Source organism: Vulpes lagopus, chromosome 12 (assembly GCF_018345385.1).
Source record: "Vulpes lagopus strain Blue_001 chromosome 12, ASM1834538v1, whole genome shotgun sequence".
In the NCBI taxonomy this organism is placed as follows: Eukaryota; Metazoa; Chordata; class Mammalia; order Carnivora; family Canidae; genus Vulpes; species Vulpes lagopus.
In genome coordinates, this window is record NC_054835.1 from 5,883,176 (window position 1) to 5,901,061 (window position 17,886).

Genomic DNA, 17,886 nt, shown 5'->3' on the forward strand with positions numbered 1-17,886 from the left:
TAGACTCATCATCACATCTGTTTTATTTATTTTATTTTATTTTTTTATTTTTTATTTTAAGATTTTATTTATCCATTCATGAGAGAGAGAGAGAGAGAGAGAGAGAGAGAGAGAGGCACAGAGACATAGGCAGAGGGAGAAGCAGGCTCCATGTAGGGAGCCTGACGTGGGACTTGATCCGAGGTCTCCAGGATCACGCCCTGGGCTGAAGGTGGCGCTAAACCACTGAGCCACCGGGGCTGCCCATCACATCTCTTTTAATTTTTTTTTTTTAAAGACTTTACTTATTTATTCATAGAGACACACACACAGAGAGAGGAGAGGGAGGCAGAGACACAGGCAGAGGGAGAAACAGGCACCATGCAGAGTGCCTGACATGGGACTTGATCCAGGGTCTCCAGGATCATGCCTTGGGCTGCAGGCGGCACTAAACTGCTGTGCCACCAGGGCTGCCCCTATCACATCTCTTTTAGAAGGGCTGAAATGTCATGTAAGTTATTAAAATGTTTCATAATACTGTATGTAAGCATCAACATCTCATTTTATATTTTTAAAGTTTTATTTATTTAATCTTTACACCCAACATGGGGCTCGAACTCACAATCCCGAGATCAAGTCACCTACTTTTCCGACTGAGCCAGCCAGGCGCCCCAACATCTTATTTTAAAATCATTTTTTCTAGTTTTTAACAAAAAAGCTCTTTAGTGAATTACAAAATTCCTTTTACTTTGGTTATTTCCAAATTATAACCATCCATTTTTATCCATCCCAGTAGTGAGATTTAGTCTATATTAGGAAGTGGTACACTATATAGAAGGAACATCTTTGTGACGCAGTCTGCCTCCGCAGCATGAATCTCTTGACACTTTTTGTGGGCAAGAGGTGAGGTGGAGATGGTAGGCTGGCCAGGAGAGGATCACCTTTATTTAGTTATTTTTTAAATATTTTATTTATTCATGAGAGGCAGAGACACAGGCAGAGAGAGAGAAAAGCAGGCTTTAATTCAAAATTTAAAACTGCTTGATTAACACAGACCTAGGCCAGAAAGCTAGGACTATACCGAACTTTCACGTGTTCTGAGAGTGGGCTCTGAAGGCTGTCTGGAGTCTTCTGTGAGGGCCTGGCTGACCCCATCTCCTCTGGAGGCCCTCAGCACAACCACCTTTAGCGAGGGTCCTTGCAGGACCCTCACGGGAAACCCCAGGGGAATGGGTTTCTGCTGAAGTGCTCACATCACGGAATGGCCCAAAGAAGGCCACTGGAGCCAGCTGGAAGGTGGCTGGCCCAGGCAGTCAGAGTCCAGGGCTCAGTCAGTTCAGGGGCAACTCCCCTGCGGATGAATGAGCCCGCCTGGGGGCTACTTCCAGGAAGGCTGGGCACCTGGCTCCCCAGCTTCTGCCCTCACAGCTAAACTGGGCCCCTCTCCAGCGAGCATCGACTCAGTCTGTACCTCCATTATTTTTCTGCTGGGAATGATTTACTAAGGGGAGAAAACCACGGCGTGACGCGTTTGGGGACCTTGTGGAAAAATATGCTGAGGAGTATTTGTTCATCTGGAGGGGTTGGCAACGAAGGGTGAAAGTTCGATCTCTCGGCCTGCTACCGAAGAGTTAACTCGGGGCGCGGGTGACGTCAGCCCTGATCTTTACACCCCTCCGCTGGCGCTGGAGGTGGGGGCCGTGCTCATTGGCTGTGGGCAGGACTTCCCCTGGGCCGGCTTTTCGCAATTAAGTAAAAGGGCAGGGCCGGAGCAGCCAATGACAGCTGCGCCCCGGCTTATCTGAAGCGAGTGTGCGCCCGGGCAGCATTCCCTGGCTCCCCGGCGGCGGCTGCGCGCCCGAATCCCGAATCCCGAATCCCGAATCCCGGTCAGCATGCTCTGCCTCTGCCTCTACGTGCCGCTCATCGGGGAGACCCAGAGCGAGTTCCAGTACTTCGAGTCCAAGGGGCTTCCCGCCGAGCTGAAGTCCATCTTCAAACTCAGCGTCTTCATCCCCTCCCAGGAGTTCTCCACCTACCGCCAGTGGAAGCAGGTCTGGAGCGGCGGAGCCGCGGCGGGGAGCCCGGGCGGGGAGCCGGGTCGGGCCGGCTGAGCAAATGCCTGAGTGGTGGTAGGGGTGCGCATGCGCGAACTGTGTCGTCGTCGTCGTCCCCCCGCTACAGGGCAAGAATGACGGAAATGTGCGAGTTCTTTCCCCAGTTGTCATGTGGCTGTAGCCGGGAAAGGGTTATGTCATGTCACGGGAATGACTGGCTTTCTTATGACTTCCAAGGAAGGAAGGCTGGAATTACGGGGAAGGTACCTGTGGGAGATGGAAAGGAGTTCTTTTGCTGGGAGCCGGGGATGGGGTGGAGTGGTGGGAGTTCCAGAGAAGTACAGGGCTGCTGTGGGACCATTTCTCAGAGCTGGGGGAGGGAGAGGCAGAGAAGCTCCTGTTGGAGGCCAGGAGTTGGAACTGGAGCTGCAGAGGCTGGAGCTGGCCTGGCTGTGCCTTGGGGAGGGGAACCTTCCTAGCTTCCCTTGGGAGCAGAGAGGCAGCAGAAATCACATTTTAAAGATGGGGAAATGGCTCCAGAGCCTGTGAGGGACTCCTTGCCTCCTAAAAGGGCCTCCTCTGACTTTTCTGTTAATCAGATTTCATGCTGTCCTCCGGTGCTCATGATGGCAGTGGGGGTTAGATGGTGTGCCAGGGATGGTGATTAGCGTATCCTAGGAAGAAGACAGAAAGTAGATCTAGTGGTTCTGAGGTAGAAGCAAGGTCTTTGAGAATATCTTGAAATCAGCTGCAATGAACACATCCTTGGGTTTTCTATATTACAAGACACCCACCCCACTAAGGCACGTGGATTGTGTTGGTGGCAGAGCAGCTTGGATACCAAAAAGCTCAATGCCTAGCATTCGCCTCCTAGATTCTATTTCCACTCCTGCTATAAATCTAGAATAATAACCCTATATGTAATTTGTACCATTCTTGGCTGAGAGCACAAATGTCTGCAGGAAGTTAACTCCAGATAACAGATAAAATATGTGCCAGCTTATCTCACATTCCAGCCACACCCCTGGCGTTGTTCTTTGGATCATATTAAGTGACATGGTGTCTGTCCAGGCCTCCTCCTTGCACCCTTAGTGGCTGAGCAGTCACAAAGGGCCATCAGGTGGTTCAGAGAGTAACCATGATTGTAGTCATTGGAGAGTACCAGCCAGCCAGAGCCAGTGGTCCATCAATTTCCAAACCCTCTGGCTCAGAGACTTTTAAAGCCATCCTGGTTTGTGACTAGTGAACGTGGTTCTCACTGAGAGAATTGAAGACTATCCCCATTTTCCTTAGGAGAGTCTCCGTCCAGATTTTGGGGTGTTGTTGGGTTGCAGTGACTCATGTGTGTCACGCACCTTCTTGAGATTAACTTTTAGGGTGGCAGCAGGATATCCAGGGAGGTACAGTCTGACAGGCCCAGCTTGAATCCTACCCACAACTTCCCTAGCTGTGCAACCTTGGATGAATTACTTAACTTCTCTGAGCTTGTTTTCTTCTCTGTACAAATGGGGGAAATAACAGTACCTGCCTCCTAGAGCTGCTTGAGAGGATTCAGCAGGTTACCAGAGGTAAAGCTTTTAGCAGGCCCTGTGGCACAGGCCAAGGGCTGCTCCCTCCTTATAGGGAGAATTTCCAGGGCTGAGAGTGTAAAACTGCGGCTGCTGAACAAAGCTCACTTTTGAGGACAGGCACAGAGTTCTCTTCAAGGGGTCTCTTCAAGCCTTCTTGGGTCAGGACTGCTAAGAAGAGCTGTCCTGCTTTTCAGTGCCTGGTTGAGTGGGCTGAGGTTGGCGATGTCATCTGGTTCCCTAGGAGTCAGAGGCCAGCAGTGCCATCAAGCCCATGTCCATGCCCAAGAATAGTCCCCCTTGGCTCTTACCAGGGTTCTCTGGCAGTGTTTCTGCCTTGCAGGCATTGGCAGGAGCTAGCTCTGCCCCCATACCTTTTTACCCTGGTCACCCATTGGTTCTTGGGCCGGTGCCACTTCTAGGGATAAAAAGAGCAAGATACAGCATTCCTCATGGAATCTGGAGCGTCCAAGGCCGTCCCCACATTTGGGCAGAGAGCATGCGGGCTGAGGCCTGGTGCCAGGGACAGTGCTGCAGGGGAGCCACACAACTGACCTTGGTTGTGCAAGCTAGTCTTCAGGATACTTGGAATGAGAAAGTGCCAAGCTGGCCAGCACTGGTTTCTATCTGAAGGGCTCCTCCTAGGGGTGCCTTTCTCCTCTTTGCTTGTGAGGGAAGCAAGGTGGGCTCTCACTTGGGTTCTGGATGGCCTTCGGGGATCCAAGTGGTAGCTTTGGGAATAGAGCAGAGCAAGCCTCTCAGGTCCTCAGAGCCACCTCGGTCCTTGGGTTAGCACAGTTGTGTCCTGGGGAACGAGGCACCATGAGGGACAAGGAAAAGCTGGGGTACATGCTAAAGGAAGAAACCTCAATTTCTGTTTTATAGAAAATCGTGCAAGCTGGAGACAAAGACCTCGATGGGCAGCTCGACTTTGAAGAGTTTGTCCATTATCTACAAGATCACGAGAAGAAGCTGAGGCTGGTATTCAAGAGTTTGGACAAGAAGAATGATGGTAAGTGTTCCCTCCAGAGTCCACGGCCACCCGGGTCTCAGACCTCTCATGGGCCTGGCCCCTGGATGAAGCCTTTGTTGTTACAGGACGAATCGATGCTCAGGAGATCATGCAGTCCCTGCGGGACCTAGGAGTAAAGATATCCGAACAGCAGGCGGAAAAGATTCTCAAGAGGTGAGAGCCTAGTCAGCTTCTGTTTTTGGTTTAACAAACATGTGATGAAAGAGAGTTTCTTGGACCAAACTCTGTGGTGCCCTTCACTGTATTGACCCAGTTTCTCTGAACTTTGGCTTCAGGTGGTTTGACGTGATGGAAAGGTAGCCCATCCCCAAGAGCAGCCGCTCCCCAGCTTCCAGGCCAGGGTCACAAATCGCCTGGAAGCATGCCCACTCACCAGTGACCCGTGAAGAGAAGAGACTAGTTGGGGAGATTTCAAGAGGGTGAAAGGCCAGCAAGGAGCACTCTCTCTGCCTAGTGGGGAAGGGGCTCCAGGGGCAGCACCCCATTTAGGGTGGGCTTCCTGAGAATACTGACCTTCCTCCACCCTGTAATCAGATGTGCTGCCTGGAGACAGCTCATGGGGGAGCCCTGGTCCCAGGGGAGAACATAGTGTCCCCACCAGGAAATCATGCAGATTGGCCTTAGGAGCGGCTTCTTCTCTCACGTGCACCTTTCCAGATCCCCGGGGCATCCCCGGGCATCATGCTGTGGTTGTGTGCCTGCTTCACTAACATCTGCTCAGAGCACTTATCTGTGTTTCTCCTCTCTCCTCTGCATCCTCCTTTGTCTGTCTGTCAGAATACGAACGGGCCACTTCTGGGGCCCTGTCACCTAGTAAGTATCCGTGTCACCCCGGTGACTCCCTCCCTTCTGTGCCTGATCTGAGTGGGGTTCTTGTGGGCCATTAAATTCCCGTTTTTGTGCAAAGTAGAGCCACCTCACCTCTTCACTGGGACAGAGACACCGCCCATGGTCTCCTCGGTGGCCCAGCACCTGCCCTTAGCTTGCTGGGAGGGGGGGTGTGCAGCTGACCCACCGGCCTGTCTTCCCCCCCGGGCAACCAACCATATGTTTGTCTTACAGCATGGATAAGAATGGCACAATGACTATTGACTGGAATGAATGGAGAGACTACCACCTCCTCCATCCTGTGGAAAACATCCCTGAGATCATCCTGTACTGGAAGCATTCCACGGTGAGTCCTGTGCCCTGGGACACGAAGGCGGGTCCGGTCCTGCGGCATCCGTGGAGATGCACGTAGGGTTTTCAGCTTGCCTCCTTCAACAAAAGGCTGTCCACAACTCCACCAGCCCCGCAGAGCCCTCCACATGTACCCACCACCACCGCAATCCCACACACCAGCCAACCTGAGCAGCCTAACCATTTCCCAGATGCAGGCCTCCATCTGCCAAGGATGCCCTCCCGCTGCCTGTTCTTCAGGTCTACTCCAAACACCCCTGCCCCAATCTTGCTTGTTCTCCCAAAGCCCGTGTGCGCCCTGGGCAGCAGGGTCACTCCACAGACAGCAAATAGTAGAGCCATTAAGTTTCTTCCCCCACCACCCCATTTTGTGTGTCCTTTCTGTCAAAAGGAAATGTCCCTGTGGTCCTGTACATGCTGCCTTTTCACCCCTGTCAGTGCTGCTGTTCAGAAAGACACATCCGGGGATCCCTGGGTGGCTCAGTGGTTTGGCGCCTGCCTTTGGCCCAGGGCGCGATCCTGGGGTCCCGGCATGGAGCTTGCTTCTCCCTCCTCCGGTGTCTCTGCACCCCTCTCTCTCTCTATATATATATATATATATATGACTATCATAAATAAATAAATCTTTAAAAAAAAAACAAAACAAAAACAGAAAGACACATCCACACCTCCCTGGTCATGGCCATGTTGACTCCCCACCTCTGAGCCCCTTCATTCGGGGTACACCCACCCTATTTGCAATCTTAGCCACCCCAGACTCTCCACTCTGGGAGGGGAGGCCAGGGGCGTGCCTCTGGTCTGTCTCCCACAGTGCCCAGGGCAGGGCCTACCCTCAGGGCACGCCTGGTTCTCCAGCTAGCTGAAATCCAGCACGGTGCCCCACGCTTTGGAGCAGAGCTGGCTGTGGCCAGGCGAAATGCTGCCCAGGAGAGCGGCTGTTACATAGGCATCACAGCGCTCTGATATTTGCCGAGGCCTTGTGCAATGTTCTGCCAGCGTGATCTGGTTACACATTGGGTTTCAGAATCTTTACCCCTGACTTGACCCTTGCAGTACAGGCGGTCTGGTGATCCTCAACTGAAATGCCTTTGTAAGCCGTTCTTGCAGGAGCCGTGGGCAGGTATCTGCAAGGCCATCCAAATGGTTGTATAACCACTTTCTTCTCTCCCTAGGCTTTCAGATTCTCTCCCTGGGCCTCTTCAGGGCTTAGACAGGGACCAGAGCTATGCCACCTTCACAGATAAACGAGAAGGGGCATGCCAGTCTCCTTCCCCTGGGCCTTCTTACACTGTATGGCCCCTGGGGCCTGGCCATTCTAGATGGTGGAAGGTTATGAACTGAGCTGTCTGCCAGCAGCTTGGCTGCAAACGTCAGGAGCCTGTTTGTTTTATCTTTGCTGGTCTTCCTTTGCAGATCTTTGATGTGGGTGAGAATCTGACAGTCCCTGATGAATTCACAGTGGAGGAGAGGCAGACCGGGATGTGGTGGAGACACCTCGTGGCTGGAGGCGGGGCGGGGGCTGTATCCAGAACTTGCACGGCGCCCTTGGACAGGCTCAAGGTGCTCATGCAGGTATGTAGGGAAACAGGCCTCAGACCACTGGCTTTCCACCCCAGGGGTCCTCAGTAGGTTGATCTCCTCCTCCTGTGTCTTGTGCTCTCTGGGCTCATACTTTTCTAACCCCAGTGAATTAGATTGGAATCATTGTTCAGACAAGGGCAACATAAGATCCAGGTCTGGGGTACCTTTGCACAGAACTTATTTCATTTTATCCGGGGCACAAAAGCCAGGGGTCACATTAAAGGGCTGAAGTGTGGACAGGTAAAGCCAGTGAGAACCAGGTATGGCAGGAACCTGTTGCCTTGGGTACATCTTGTGCAGGCACATGGGATAAGTGCGAGCAGACCCCCACCTGGCCCAGACACCTTTACTTTGGCCAGACGCCCAACTCCACATCCACAGGGCAGAGATAAGCTAGGTGCACGTCAGGGACAGGCTTGCGAAATTGGCCTACACAAGGATGCCCTGTCGGACTTCAGTGTTGCCTGAACATGGCTGGTCACACACACACGCCTCTTGGCATAGGTGCTAGCGTTGTGTTTCGAGCTCATCCTCTTGTGATGAGCACTGGGTGTTATGTGTAAGTGATGAATTGCTGAGTTCTACTCCAGAAACCAAGTTCGCATTATGTGGTAACTACCTAAAATTTTTTTTGAGAAGAAAAGAAAAAAAAAGGTGACATCCTTTCCTCCCCGCCTTGCCCTCCTGAGCTGGCATTGGTGGGAAGCCTGTTAAATGAGCTCCCTTCTCATGCAGAAGTGGAGAGGCAGCGTAATGGTTTGGAGAGAAGAGCTTTAGAACCTGACCAGGTCCCACCCCACAGCTGTGTGACCTTGGGCAAGTCACTTCAATGCCAGGATTTCCATTCCTCTGCAGAAACCAAGAGGCTTGAACAAATTGCTTCATCAGTTTGTTTTTCCTAACTGAATTCCCAGGAATGCTGGAGAGATGAAAAGTTGTCCATGGATGGACTCACAGTAACTGGGATGTGCCTTAAATTGATCCAGCAGAGGTGGGGGCAGTGTGCAGTCTTCCATGGGCCATGGTTTTATGATTATCAGAGCTGATTATGGGTTCCCGAGAGCCCAATATATAATACTGTGCACTTTTTTTTTTTAAGATTTTATTTATTTATTTATTCATGAGATACACAGAGAGAGGGAGAGAGAGGCAGAGACACAGGCAGAGGGAGAAGCAGGCTCCATGCAGGGAGCCCAACGTGGGACTTGATCCCGGGACTCCAGGATTACACCCTGGGCCGAAGGCAGGCGCTAAACCGCTGAGCCACCCAGGGATCCCGAATATTGTGCACTTTTGTATGTGTCTGAAACTCCATAGTTAAAGGCTCAGTTGAACAAATTTTTTTTAAAGTAGTGGTCGTGGAGGTGATTGGCACGCGGCAGGTGCCATGAAGAACCAGGGTAGCCATGGTTAATTCTCCCAGTGCCCAGTTACCCTTTAGGACACCAAGAGGAGAGAGCTGCCTGCTGACCTTGTTGTGTTGGCCTGTAGTAGAGGCTCTCTGTGCCCTGATGGCATCCCTCTGGCTGCAGAATTTTCTGACTGCTTGTCCTTCCCTCCTTAGGTCCACGCCTCCCGCAGCAACAACATGTGCATTGTGGGCGGGTTCACCCAGATGATTCGAGAAGGCGGGGCCAAATCTCTCTGGCGGGGCAATGGCATCAATGTCCTCAAAATTGCCCCTGAATCAGCCATCAAATTCATGGCCTACGAGCAGGTAAGGACCCAGCTTCCCAGGGAGAGTCATCAGTCGTTAGCTGCTTCCTGAGCCTCCCTGCCCTGCTGATGCCCTGGAACGTGGAGCCAGTCACTGTACTGAGGGGTCAGCAGGGTGAGGCAGGAAGCTGGGACAAGCCCCCAGTCTGCTGCCAGCTCCACTGTGGGCCAGTTACTTCTATTTTTGGGCAGTGACGGGTGTTCCAGAGGCACCAGGTTTTGGCTCTGGGAGGAACGGTGGAGCAGGAGCAGCTGTGCTGGTCTCTGGGCTATATCGGTTCATGTGCTCTCTGTTTTAGATCAAGCGTCTTGTGGGGAGTGACCAGGAGACTCTGAGGATTCACGAGAGACTTGTGGCAGGGTCCCTGGCTGGGGCCATCGCCCAGAGTAGCATCTACCCAATGGAGGTGAGGGCCCCCTCGGTCCTAGAGTGGTCAGTGCCCTTGGGGCTGAGGGTGGGGAGTGGGCCATGCTCACACTACCATCACTCTTTCGGGTCCTCCAGGTTCTGAAGACCCGAATGGCCCTGCGCAAGACAGGCCAGTACTCGGGCATGCTGGACTGTGCCAAGAAGATCCTAGCCAGAGAGGGAATGGCCGCCTTCTACAAAGGCTACGTTCCAAACATGCTGGGGATCATCCCCTACGCTGGGATAGACCTAGCCGTCTATGAGGTGAGGCTCTGGTGGCTCAGGCCCCTTGACCCAGCAGCAGAGACCCAGAAACTCCTCCTAGTCAGGCCCCCCCACCTGCTCTCACCTCCTGATAGACATGGGGGATGGCTGCAGCAGGGAACAGTGTCTCCTTCCAGACTCCTCTGTTGATTGCAGGGGTCTCCTGTCACATTCCCTGTCCCTGGGACCGCCCAGTTCTCCACCGACAGGGACTCAAGTGGACAGATAACCAGACTGATTTCTGGCCAGGGTTGCTCACTGGGCCCCCAGCAGACTTGAAACCACAGCAGTCAGACTCTGGGTGGGGAAGTGGGTGTTGCCCCTGCCTCATCCCCACCCCCTGTCCCATCCAGGAATCCCCAGTGACAGCAGAAACAAAGGGCAGTCAGGCCAAGCGAGTCAGGTTACAGTAGCCTCAAGGATGCCATGTGATAAGGAAATGCGTCCTGAGTGGATTCAGTAACTGTGTGTCCCCACTCCCAGACCCCTGTCTCTTATTGCCTCATAGGCTCTTTCTGGGCCTCACAGGCATTTTGGCTCACCCCTGTCCCCCTGTCCCCCTCCAGACGCTCAAGAACGCCTGGCTACAGCGGTATGCGGTAAACAGTGCAGACCCTGGCGTGTTTGTGCTCTTGGCCTGTGGCACTATGTCCAGCACCTGTGGCCAGCTGGCCAGCTACCCACTGGCCCTGGTCAGGACCCGGATGCAGGCCCAAGGTAATGCTGGTTCTGGGCCAGTCCCCAGAGGCCTGTGTCCCCGGGCAGGTTGGGCTCCAGGGCAGAACTGGCAGACCTCTGATGGTGCCTCTCTCACTATAGCCTCCATTGAGGGCGCTCCAGAGGTGACCATGAGCAGCCTCTTCAGACAGATCCTGCGAACCGAGGGGGCCTTTGGCCTGTACCGGGGGCTGGCCCCTAACTTCATGAAGGTGATCCCAGCTGTGAGCATCAGCTACGTGGTCTATGAGAACCTGAAGATCACCCTGGGTGTGCAGTCTCGGTGACGGGACGGGGGGCAGCTGCGCTTGCTCGGCGGACTCCCAGATCCTGGGTCTGCAGCCCCGGGATATGTAGTCATCCATTCTGTGAATGTGCCAACACTAAGCTGACAGAAGCCAAGCTGTGAAAAGCCTGGGATGTGCCCGCAAGGGAGTGGGGCAGGGCCTGGCAGGCCCACCGGGTATGTCCTGCTGACTCTGGCCGACCACCACGTACGTTCCCGGGGCCAGCAGGACATGGGCACAGGCACGCAAGCTCCAGACCTTTCCTGAGGTGCCTGCCAGATAGCAGAGCCCAGAGCCGGCTTAGTTCTTCCCTCTGGCAGCCAGACCACCGGCCGCAAGCCCTGCTCTCTGGCCTGCTGGGCATCTACCCCATGCCCACCTTGCTTCCTTCCTTGCTGCTGTGTTGATATGGTAGGAGGAAGGCTGCCAGCCCGCTCCTCATGTTACCGCTTGCTCCCCTCCCCTCGGTCCATGGGGGCCTCACACCTTGACTTCTGGCCTATGGTGTCACCTTTGGCTAGGTTGTGCCGGGGAGAGGGAGGAGTCTGGCTTCTTGCTCATCCTCCTCTGAGCCCTGCTGTTGGCCTCTGAGCTCACCAACAGATGGGCACCTGGATGTGTGTGTGCATGCAGGTGGCAAGGCCAAGCCCCGCCATTGGCTGCCTGGCGACCCAGTGCATGGCTTCACAGAAGGCAAGTACTGGCCTCTGCAATATGGAGGGCCTTGCTGCTCCTGCTGCCAGGGTTGTCCTGGTGCTGTCCCCAGACTGTCAGTACTGGCACCAGCTCAGAACCAGCTCCCCGTGCCCGCCCTGGAATGAGAGCAGGGGGCCATCACATAGTTCCTGGAAGGGAGCTGCTGCCCAGTGTCTGCACACCCCAATGAGAGGAGAAGGTATTCAAGGCCTTAATTATGTACCGTTGGGCAAAGGGTTTTGTTCAGAAGGACAAGCTGGACAAATGTGCAAATTCTGTGCTTCCAGAGGGAGACAAAGGGGGTTGAGAGCCTGGCTGATGGCATTAAAGTCTGTTTCCGAGCCCCTGGGGATTCCTGTTGGATCCCAATCGGGGCAGAGTGGGACCAGCCTCACATTCCACTGATGCAGGGTGTCACTGCTTGGAGCCTATTTATTTCATATTTATTTGAACAGAGTTATGTCCTAACTATTTTTATAGATTTGTTTAATTAATAGCCTGTCATTTTCAAGTTCATTTTGTATTCATATTTATGTTTGTGGTTGATTGTACCTTCCCTACACCCTCCAGGCCGGGTGGGGAGAGGAAGGAGGGGCTGTGGGAGTGGCCCTTCCCGCCACTGGCCACACTGACGTCAAGTCTGTCCAAAGAAATTCCTCAGAACTGGCGACAGATAAAAAGTCAGATCGGGAGGGGCCCTGGCCAGGGGGAGAGGACTGTGGGCAGGTTGGGACAGGGTTCACACCCAGGAAGCCTTAGGGTCTGAGGGTTTGACCAGCAGCAGGAAGAGTGGCAGAAATCTCAATTCCATCAAAGATGGAGGTTCACATCATTTCTTGGGCTCGGAGGATCTGTTTCATCCTTTAGCACAACAAGCGCCAAGGGTCCTATCACTGTGAGATTGGGGTGGGGAGGAGAGGAGAGGGCGGCTAGCACCGCCCTCCTGCCTGTGAATCGGGCTCCCTCCTTTCCTGCCACCACGACCCCTGCTCAGCAATGCTGGTCAAATTGCGACTCTCAGGGTCGCACTTCCATTCCACCAGAATGGCCTGGTGAGGACAATTCAAATAGGATGCAAAGATCAATGCAAAAATTGTTATATATAAATCTAGCGATAACTGGAATTTGTGAAAAAGCAAATTAAGAAAGGATTGGAAGTTGTCATTTAAAAAACAGCCTTCTAATAAAGTTGTTTTCAAAGCTGATGACAGAGCCATGGTTTTTCTGATATGGGCTTGTTGGGGTGGGGGGCTTTGCGTGTTAGAAGATGAATCCATGTTTGCCATCAGAAAATGAGAAAGCTTCCCTCTCCGGGCTTCTTGGAGGCACTGCCTCTTTAAAGTGGGTGCTTGTAGGATTTGGGGTGCTCTGCCCAGGTCACCGGAGCCTGGTGGTCCTTCTCAGCCCTTCTCTGAAGTCTGTCCTGGGCGGAGCTGATCACTCCCTACCCCTGAAGCACCTGCAGACGCTGCTGTGCTGTCCATTCGCTGGCTGCCCCCCTCCCAGCCTCATTGTTACATACACACTTGCACACTTAGAGTCTTGAAGAGCTCCACCTGGCATTCTCGGTTTGTTCTCTGTCTTCCCAGGAGGGGATGAGTCCTCTGAGGCAGGGAATGCGTTTGTGGCATTCTCTTCAGCACTTAAGACAGTGCAGATGCCGTTTTCATTAAAAAACTATCCACCCTTTGTCTCCTCATGGCCCCAGGCACCATGGGTCAGGGCAGCAGCAGACTAGGAAGCAGCTGGGGGAACCCAGGAGGGGGTGTGGCATCCAGAGACTGTAGGGAGGCACAGAAGTGTGTCCAGGTTTGAGAGGTATATACCACTTGTCCTGGGTCAAATTACATCCCCCCCAAAACTCCTGTCCCCTGGGAACCTCAGAATGTTGCTTCACTTGGAAATAGGGCTCATGCGGATGGAATCAAGTTAAAATGAGGTCACACTGGATTACAGTGAGCCCCAAGACCAATGAGTGGTGTCCTAGAACAGAGGACTTTGGACAGACAAGCCCAGAGGAGAGGGACAGGGAAGAGGCCACGTGATCACAGGACAGGCACCTCCAAGCCAAGAAACACCGGGGATTGCAGGGGGCCACCTGAAGCCAGGAGAGTGGGAAGTAGTTTCTTCTTCAGCCTGTCCAGAAGGACCCAACGGCTGCCAGAACCTGAATTCCAGACTCTGGGCCTCCTGAATGAACTATGAGAGAATGAATTTTTGTTGTTTGGGGTCATCTAAGTTTGTGATGCTTCGTTAATAGCAGCCCTGGGGAAACTAATATGCCACCTGCTTCAGTTCATTGCCAGGGTAACAGGCAGAAACCATTTCCCAATGATTGGGTCTTGGTAAGTGGATCCCCTTTACTCTGAACCTGCTCTCCCAACCAAATGTCCCATAGTATGGTAGGCAGAGTCACACCCCCTCCCAAAGACATCCCTGGCCTAATCCCCAGAACCTGTGACCTAGGTTATGAGGCGTGGGGCAATCAAGTTTGCTAATCAGCTGGCCTTAAAATAGGGAGATTATCCTGGATTATCCCTGTAGGCCCCACGGAATCACATGGGTCCTTCAATGGGAGGGCCAGGGAGAAGGCACAGAAAGGACTCAGCCCACGGTCACGGGCTCTGAAGATGGAGGAAGGGGCCACGAGTCAAGGAATGTCGGTGGCCCCTAGGAGCTGGAAGAGAGGAGGAATGGAATCTTCATGGAGAGTCTCCAAGAGGAACACGGCCCTGCTGATGTACTGATTTTAGCCTAGTAAGACACATGTCAGGCTTCAGACCTCCAGGACTGTAAGATAATTTTGTACTGGTTAAGGCTCTATGCACACACACACGGTTAGCTCTGAATTTCTTCCATCTGGGCTGAGAAGAGCCTCCCCTGGGTTGGGGTTTGCCTCCAGCTGGCACTTTGCAGGTGGGGAATGCAGGGAATGGTGACCTAGGAGGGGCCGGGCTCCAGCCTGGCTCCTGGCCCATCTGAGTAGGTGGCTGACACTGAAGCCCCAGGAGCACCCTGTCAGGGGCCAGCAGACCCCTACTGCTCCACCAGGAAGCCCAAGCACTGTGGGCACCACCACCACCCCGCCCCAGGTACTCAGGTCTGTGTAGATGGCATCCAGCCACCCACCTACAGTTAGATTATGGCTGGAGAGCCTGGAGCAGTCTGGGGAACGGGGGATGTGGGAGCTGCAGAGAGCCTGTCTGACTTCCCACGGACAGACACCAGGACAGTGGAAATCCCTGCCCCACGGTGGCAGAGAGGTGGCCTTGGGCAAGTCACACCTCCTCTCTGAGCCCATGTTCATTAGATCAAGAGAGTAAGGCTTGCCTGGAAGTGTTGTTAGAAAGTTGGAGTGAGGGGGATCCCTGGGTGGCTCAGCGGTTTGGCGCCTGCCTTCAGCCCAGGGCATGATCCTGGAGTCCCGGGATTGAATCCCATGTCAGGCTCCCTGCATGGAGCCTGCTTCTCCCTCTGCCTGTGTCTCTGCCTCTTTCTCTCTCTGTCTCTCATGAATAAATAAATAAAATCTTTAATTTGAAAAAAAAAAAAAGAAAGAAAGTTGGAGTGAGGGGCACCTGGCTGGCTGGTGGATGGAGCCTGTGACTCTTGATCTCAGTGTAATGAATTCAAACCCCACGTTGGGTGTACAAATTCCTTAAAAATAAATTTCTTTTAAAGACTTTATTTACTTATTTGAGAGAGAGAGGGAGAGAGCACAAGCCAGAAGGAGAGGGAGAAGCAGGCTCCCTGCTGAGCAGGGCTCCATGTTGGGCTTGATCTCAGGACTCCGGATCATGACCTGAGCCAAAGGCAGATGCTTAACTGACTGAGCCACCCAGGTGCCCCTAAAAATAAAATCTTCAAAAAAATGTGGGGTACCCAGGTAGCTCAGTTAAGTGTCCAACTCATGATTTCAGCTTAGGTCATGATCCTAGTGTTGTGGGATGGAGCCCTATGTCAGGCTCTGAGCTCAGCACGCGTCCGGTTGTCCCTTCCCTGGGCCCACATGCTCTCTCTTGCTCTCAAATAAAGAGAATCTTTAAAAAAAAAAAATGTTAGCCATAAATTTTTTTTTTAATTTTTATTTATTTATGATAGTCACAGAGAGATAGAGAGAGAGGCAGAGACACAGGCAGAGGGAGAAGCAGGCTCCATGCACCGGGAGCCCGACGTGGGATTCGATCCCGGGTCTCCAGGATCGCGCCCTGGGCCAAAGGCAGGCGCCAAACCGCTGCGCCACCCAGGGATCCCCCATAAATTATTTTTTAACAAGTTGGAATGAAAAGTAACATTGTGTGTCAACTATAATCTAAAAAATATTTTTTTTTACAAAGAATATTGAAATGATGGGACACCTGGGTGGCTCAGCGGTTTAGCGCCGCCTTCGGCTCAGGATGTGATCCTGGAGACCCAGAATCGAGTCTCACATCGGGCTCCCTGCATTGAGCCTGCTTCTCTCTCTGCCTGTGTCTCTGCCTCTCTCTCTTTCTCTCATGAATTAAAAAAAAAAAAAAAAAAAAAAAAAGAACATTGAAATGAGACAGGAAATTGAAATAACTGGTCCTTAAAAACCAGCTCCCCCCCCCCCCAAAAAAAACAGCTCCCCTTCCCCATCCAGGATTCTACACACACAGCAATTTCACCCTCAGTGCTTGTCAATCCTGCCTCTGATGCAAGGAGCTTTGCACATGTCTGGGATCTCTGGCACCTGAAGATATCCAACCTGGGGGAGGGGGGGAGCCATTTGTGCTGCAAGATCTGGCAACTCCTCTTCATGCCTCCTTCCTGAAGCTAAACCCTCCCATCTCTAATCCTAAGGGCACCAGCTGGGGCATGGCACACACAGGACTTAGCTTAGCCCTCAGAGGTTCGAGGAGGTATTAAAATGGCCATGACCCCATTTTACAGATGAGGAAACTAAGTCTGGGATGCCTGGGTTGCTCAGTTGTTAGGTGTCTGCCTTTGGCTCAGGGCATGATCCCTCAGGGTGAGGTCCTGGGATAGAGTCCCACATCGGGCTCCCTGCATGGAGCCTGCTTCTCCCTCTGCCTGTGTCTCTGCCTCTCTCTGTGTCTTTCATGAATAAATAGATAAAATCTCAAAAAAAAAAAAAAAAAAAGTAAGTCTGGGGAAAAAGTGACTCGGCCAGGGCCTCACCATGAGTAGGTGACAGGGCCTCACATGCAGGTCAGCAGACCCCTGGGGTTTGCTGGGGCTGCCTGTCAGGAGGCCCAGGAGGCAGGGAACATGTTCGACCCACCTGTGGGGACTTACACCCAGGAGCAAGTGCTCTTTGCCTCATCTTAGGCAGGTGGCATCCAGTCCCTGGCTACTCTCCTGGGTCAGGAGGCCACAGACAGCCTGGGAAGCATTGGGCAGGCCTGTGCTTGAATCCTGGCACCTCGCTGTGTGATCTTAGGCAAATCTGCCTCTCTGGGCCTCAGTTTCCTTACGATCAAGATGGGCACAGTACCTTCCTGACAGCTCAGAAGGGGAAGGGACTTGTCCGGGTTCATACAAAGGCTAAGTAAATGTTGAACTGAGATTCAAACCAGCTTTGTTGACTCTGAAGCCATGTTCTCAACCTTGGCTCCCAGCTGGGCCACCCACAGTCCCGATCGTACTGGTCTGAGCAAGTTGGAATGTACGGGAAGGGAGAGGGGAGCACCTGTGTGCTCAGCTCAGCAGCCCAGGTGTGGACCTTGGTCCCTGCCCTTTGGGCTAATGAGGAAGCTGGAGCAGGCCAGCGAGGCCTGGTCACGGTGGCTGGAAAGACTGGTCAGGGCTGGCTAGGAAGGGACAGCAGGAGGGATGCAATGGGGCAGGGACCAAGGTCCCTCCCCTTGGTTTTACCTTCCAAACCAAGGATGGGTAAACTGAGGCCAGAGAGGGCCAGAGGCCTGTCCTCAGACAGATGGGGGCCTCCTGCTTGCAGTTTCCTGGAACACCAGCTGGCCGGGGTTGCCACCAGACACCTCTTTTGGCCACATGCTGTGGCCCATCAACACCACCCCTTGTCTCCCCACAGCAGCTGTGGGTGCTGCTGAGAGAGGGGGCTGGATCCACTCTTGCCCACCAGGGCGAGCACCCACTCTGCTCCAGTCTAGCCTCACCCCTCATTTTCCAGAGGAGGAAACTGGCAGCCCAGGCAAGGGACTTACCAGAGGCCTCTAGACCCCCTGTGGCTGAGTCTCCACCTCCCCCCCACACCACCACACTGGCTTGGATCATGTGTATTCTTTTTTTTTTTTTTTAATTTTTTTTTTTAATTTTTTATTTATTTATGATAGGCACACAGTGAGAGAGAGAGAAGCAGAGACACAGGCAGAGGGAGAAGCAGGCTCCATGCACCAGGAGCCCGATGTGGGATTCGATCCCAGGTCTCCAGGATCACGCC

The 17,886-nt window shown here is 53.1% G+C and overlaps 1 protein-coding gene across 8 annotated transcripts in view; it reads left to right on the forward strand.

Moving 5' to 3' along the window:
* Positions 1 to 12,691, forward strand: part of SLC25A25 (solute carrier family 25 member 25) — a 35,443-nt gene extending 22,752 nt beyond the window's left edge. For 2 of the 8 annotated variants that reach the window (XM_041725196.1, XM_041725198.1), the window contains exons 2-11: positions 4,490 to 4,616; positions 4,703 to 4,790; positions 5,415 to 5,450; positions 5,700 to 5,811; positions 7,230 to 7,388; positions 8,962 to 9,114; positions 9,413 to 9,520; positions 9,619 to 9,786; positions 10,353 to 10,503; positions 10,606 to 12,691. In XM_041725196.1, coding sequence (XP_041581130.1) covers positions 4,490 to 4,616; positions 4,703 to 4,790; positions 5,415 to 5,450; positions 5,700 to 5,811; positions 7,230 to 7,388; positions 8,962 to 9,114; positions 9,413 to 9,520; positions 9,619 to 9,786; positions 10,353 to 10,503; positions 10,606 to 10,790 — 1,287 coding nt within the window. In that variant the 3' untranslated portion in view covers positions 10,791 to 12,691. Of the gene's footprint in view, positions 1 to 1,460; positions 2,034 to 2,125; positions 2,300 to 3,315; positions 4,287 to 4,489; positions 4,617 to 4,702; positions 4,791 to 5,414; positions 5,451 to 5,699; positions 5,812 to 7,229; positions 7,389 to 8,961; positions 9,115 to 9,412; positions 9,521 to 9,618; positions 9,787 to 10,352; positions 10,504 to 10,605 lie in introns of those variants that run through there. The other 6 variants (XM_041725197.1, XM_041725199.1, XM_041725200.1 and 3 more) reach the window with 5 other exon arrangements.
* The last annotated feature ends 5,195 nt before the right edge of the window (positions 12,692 to 17,886 follow it).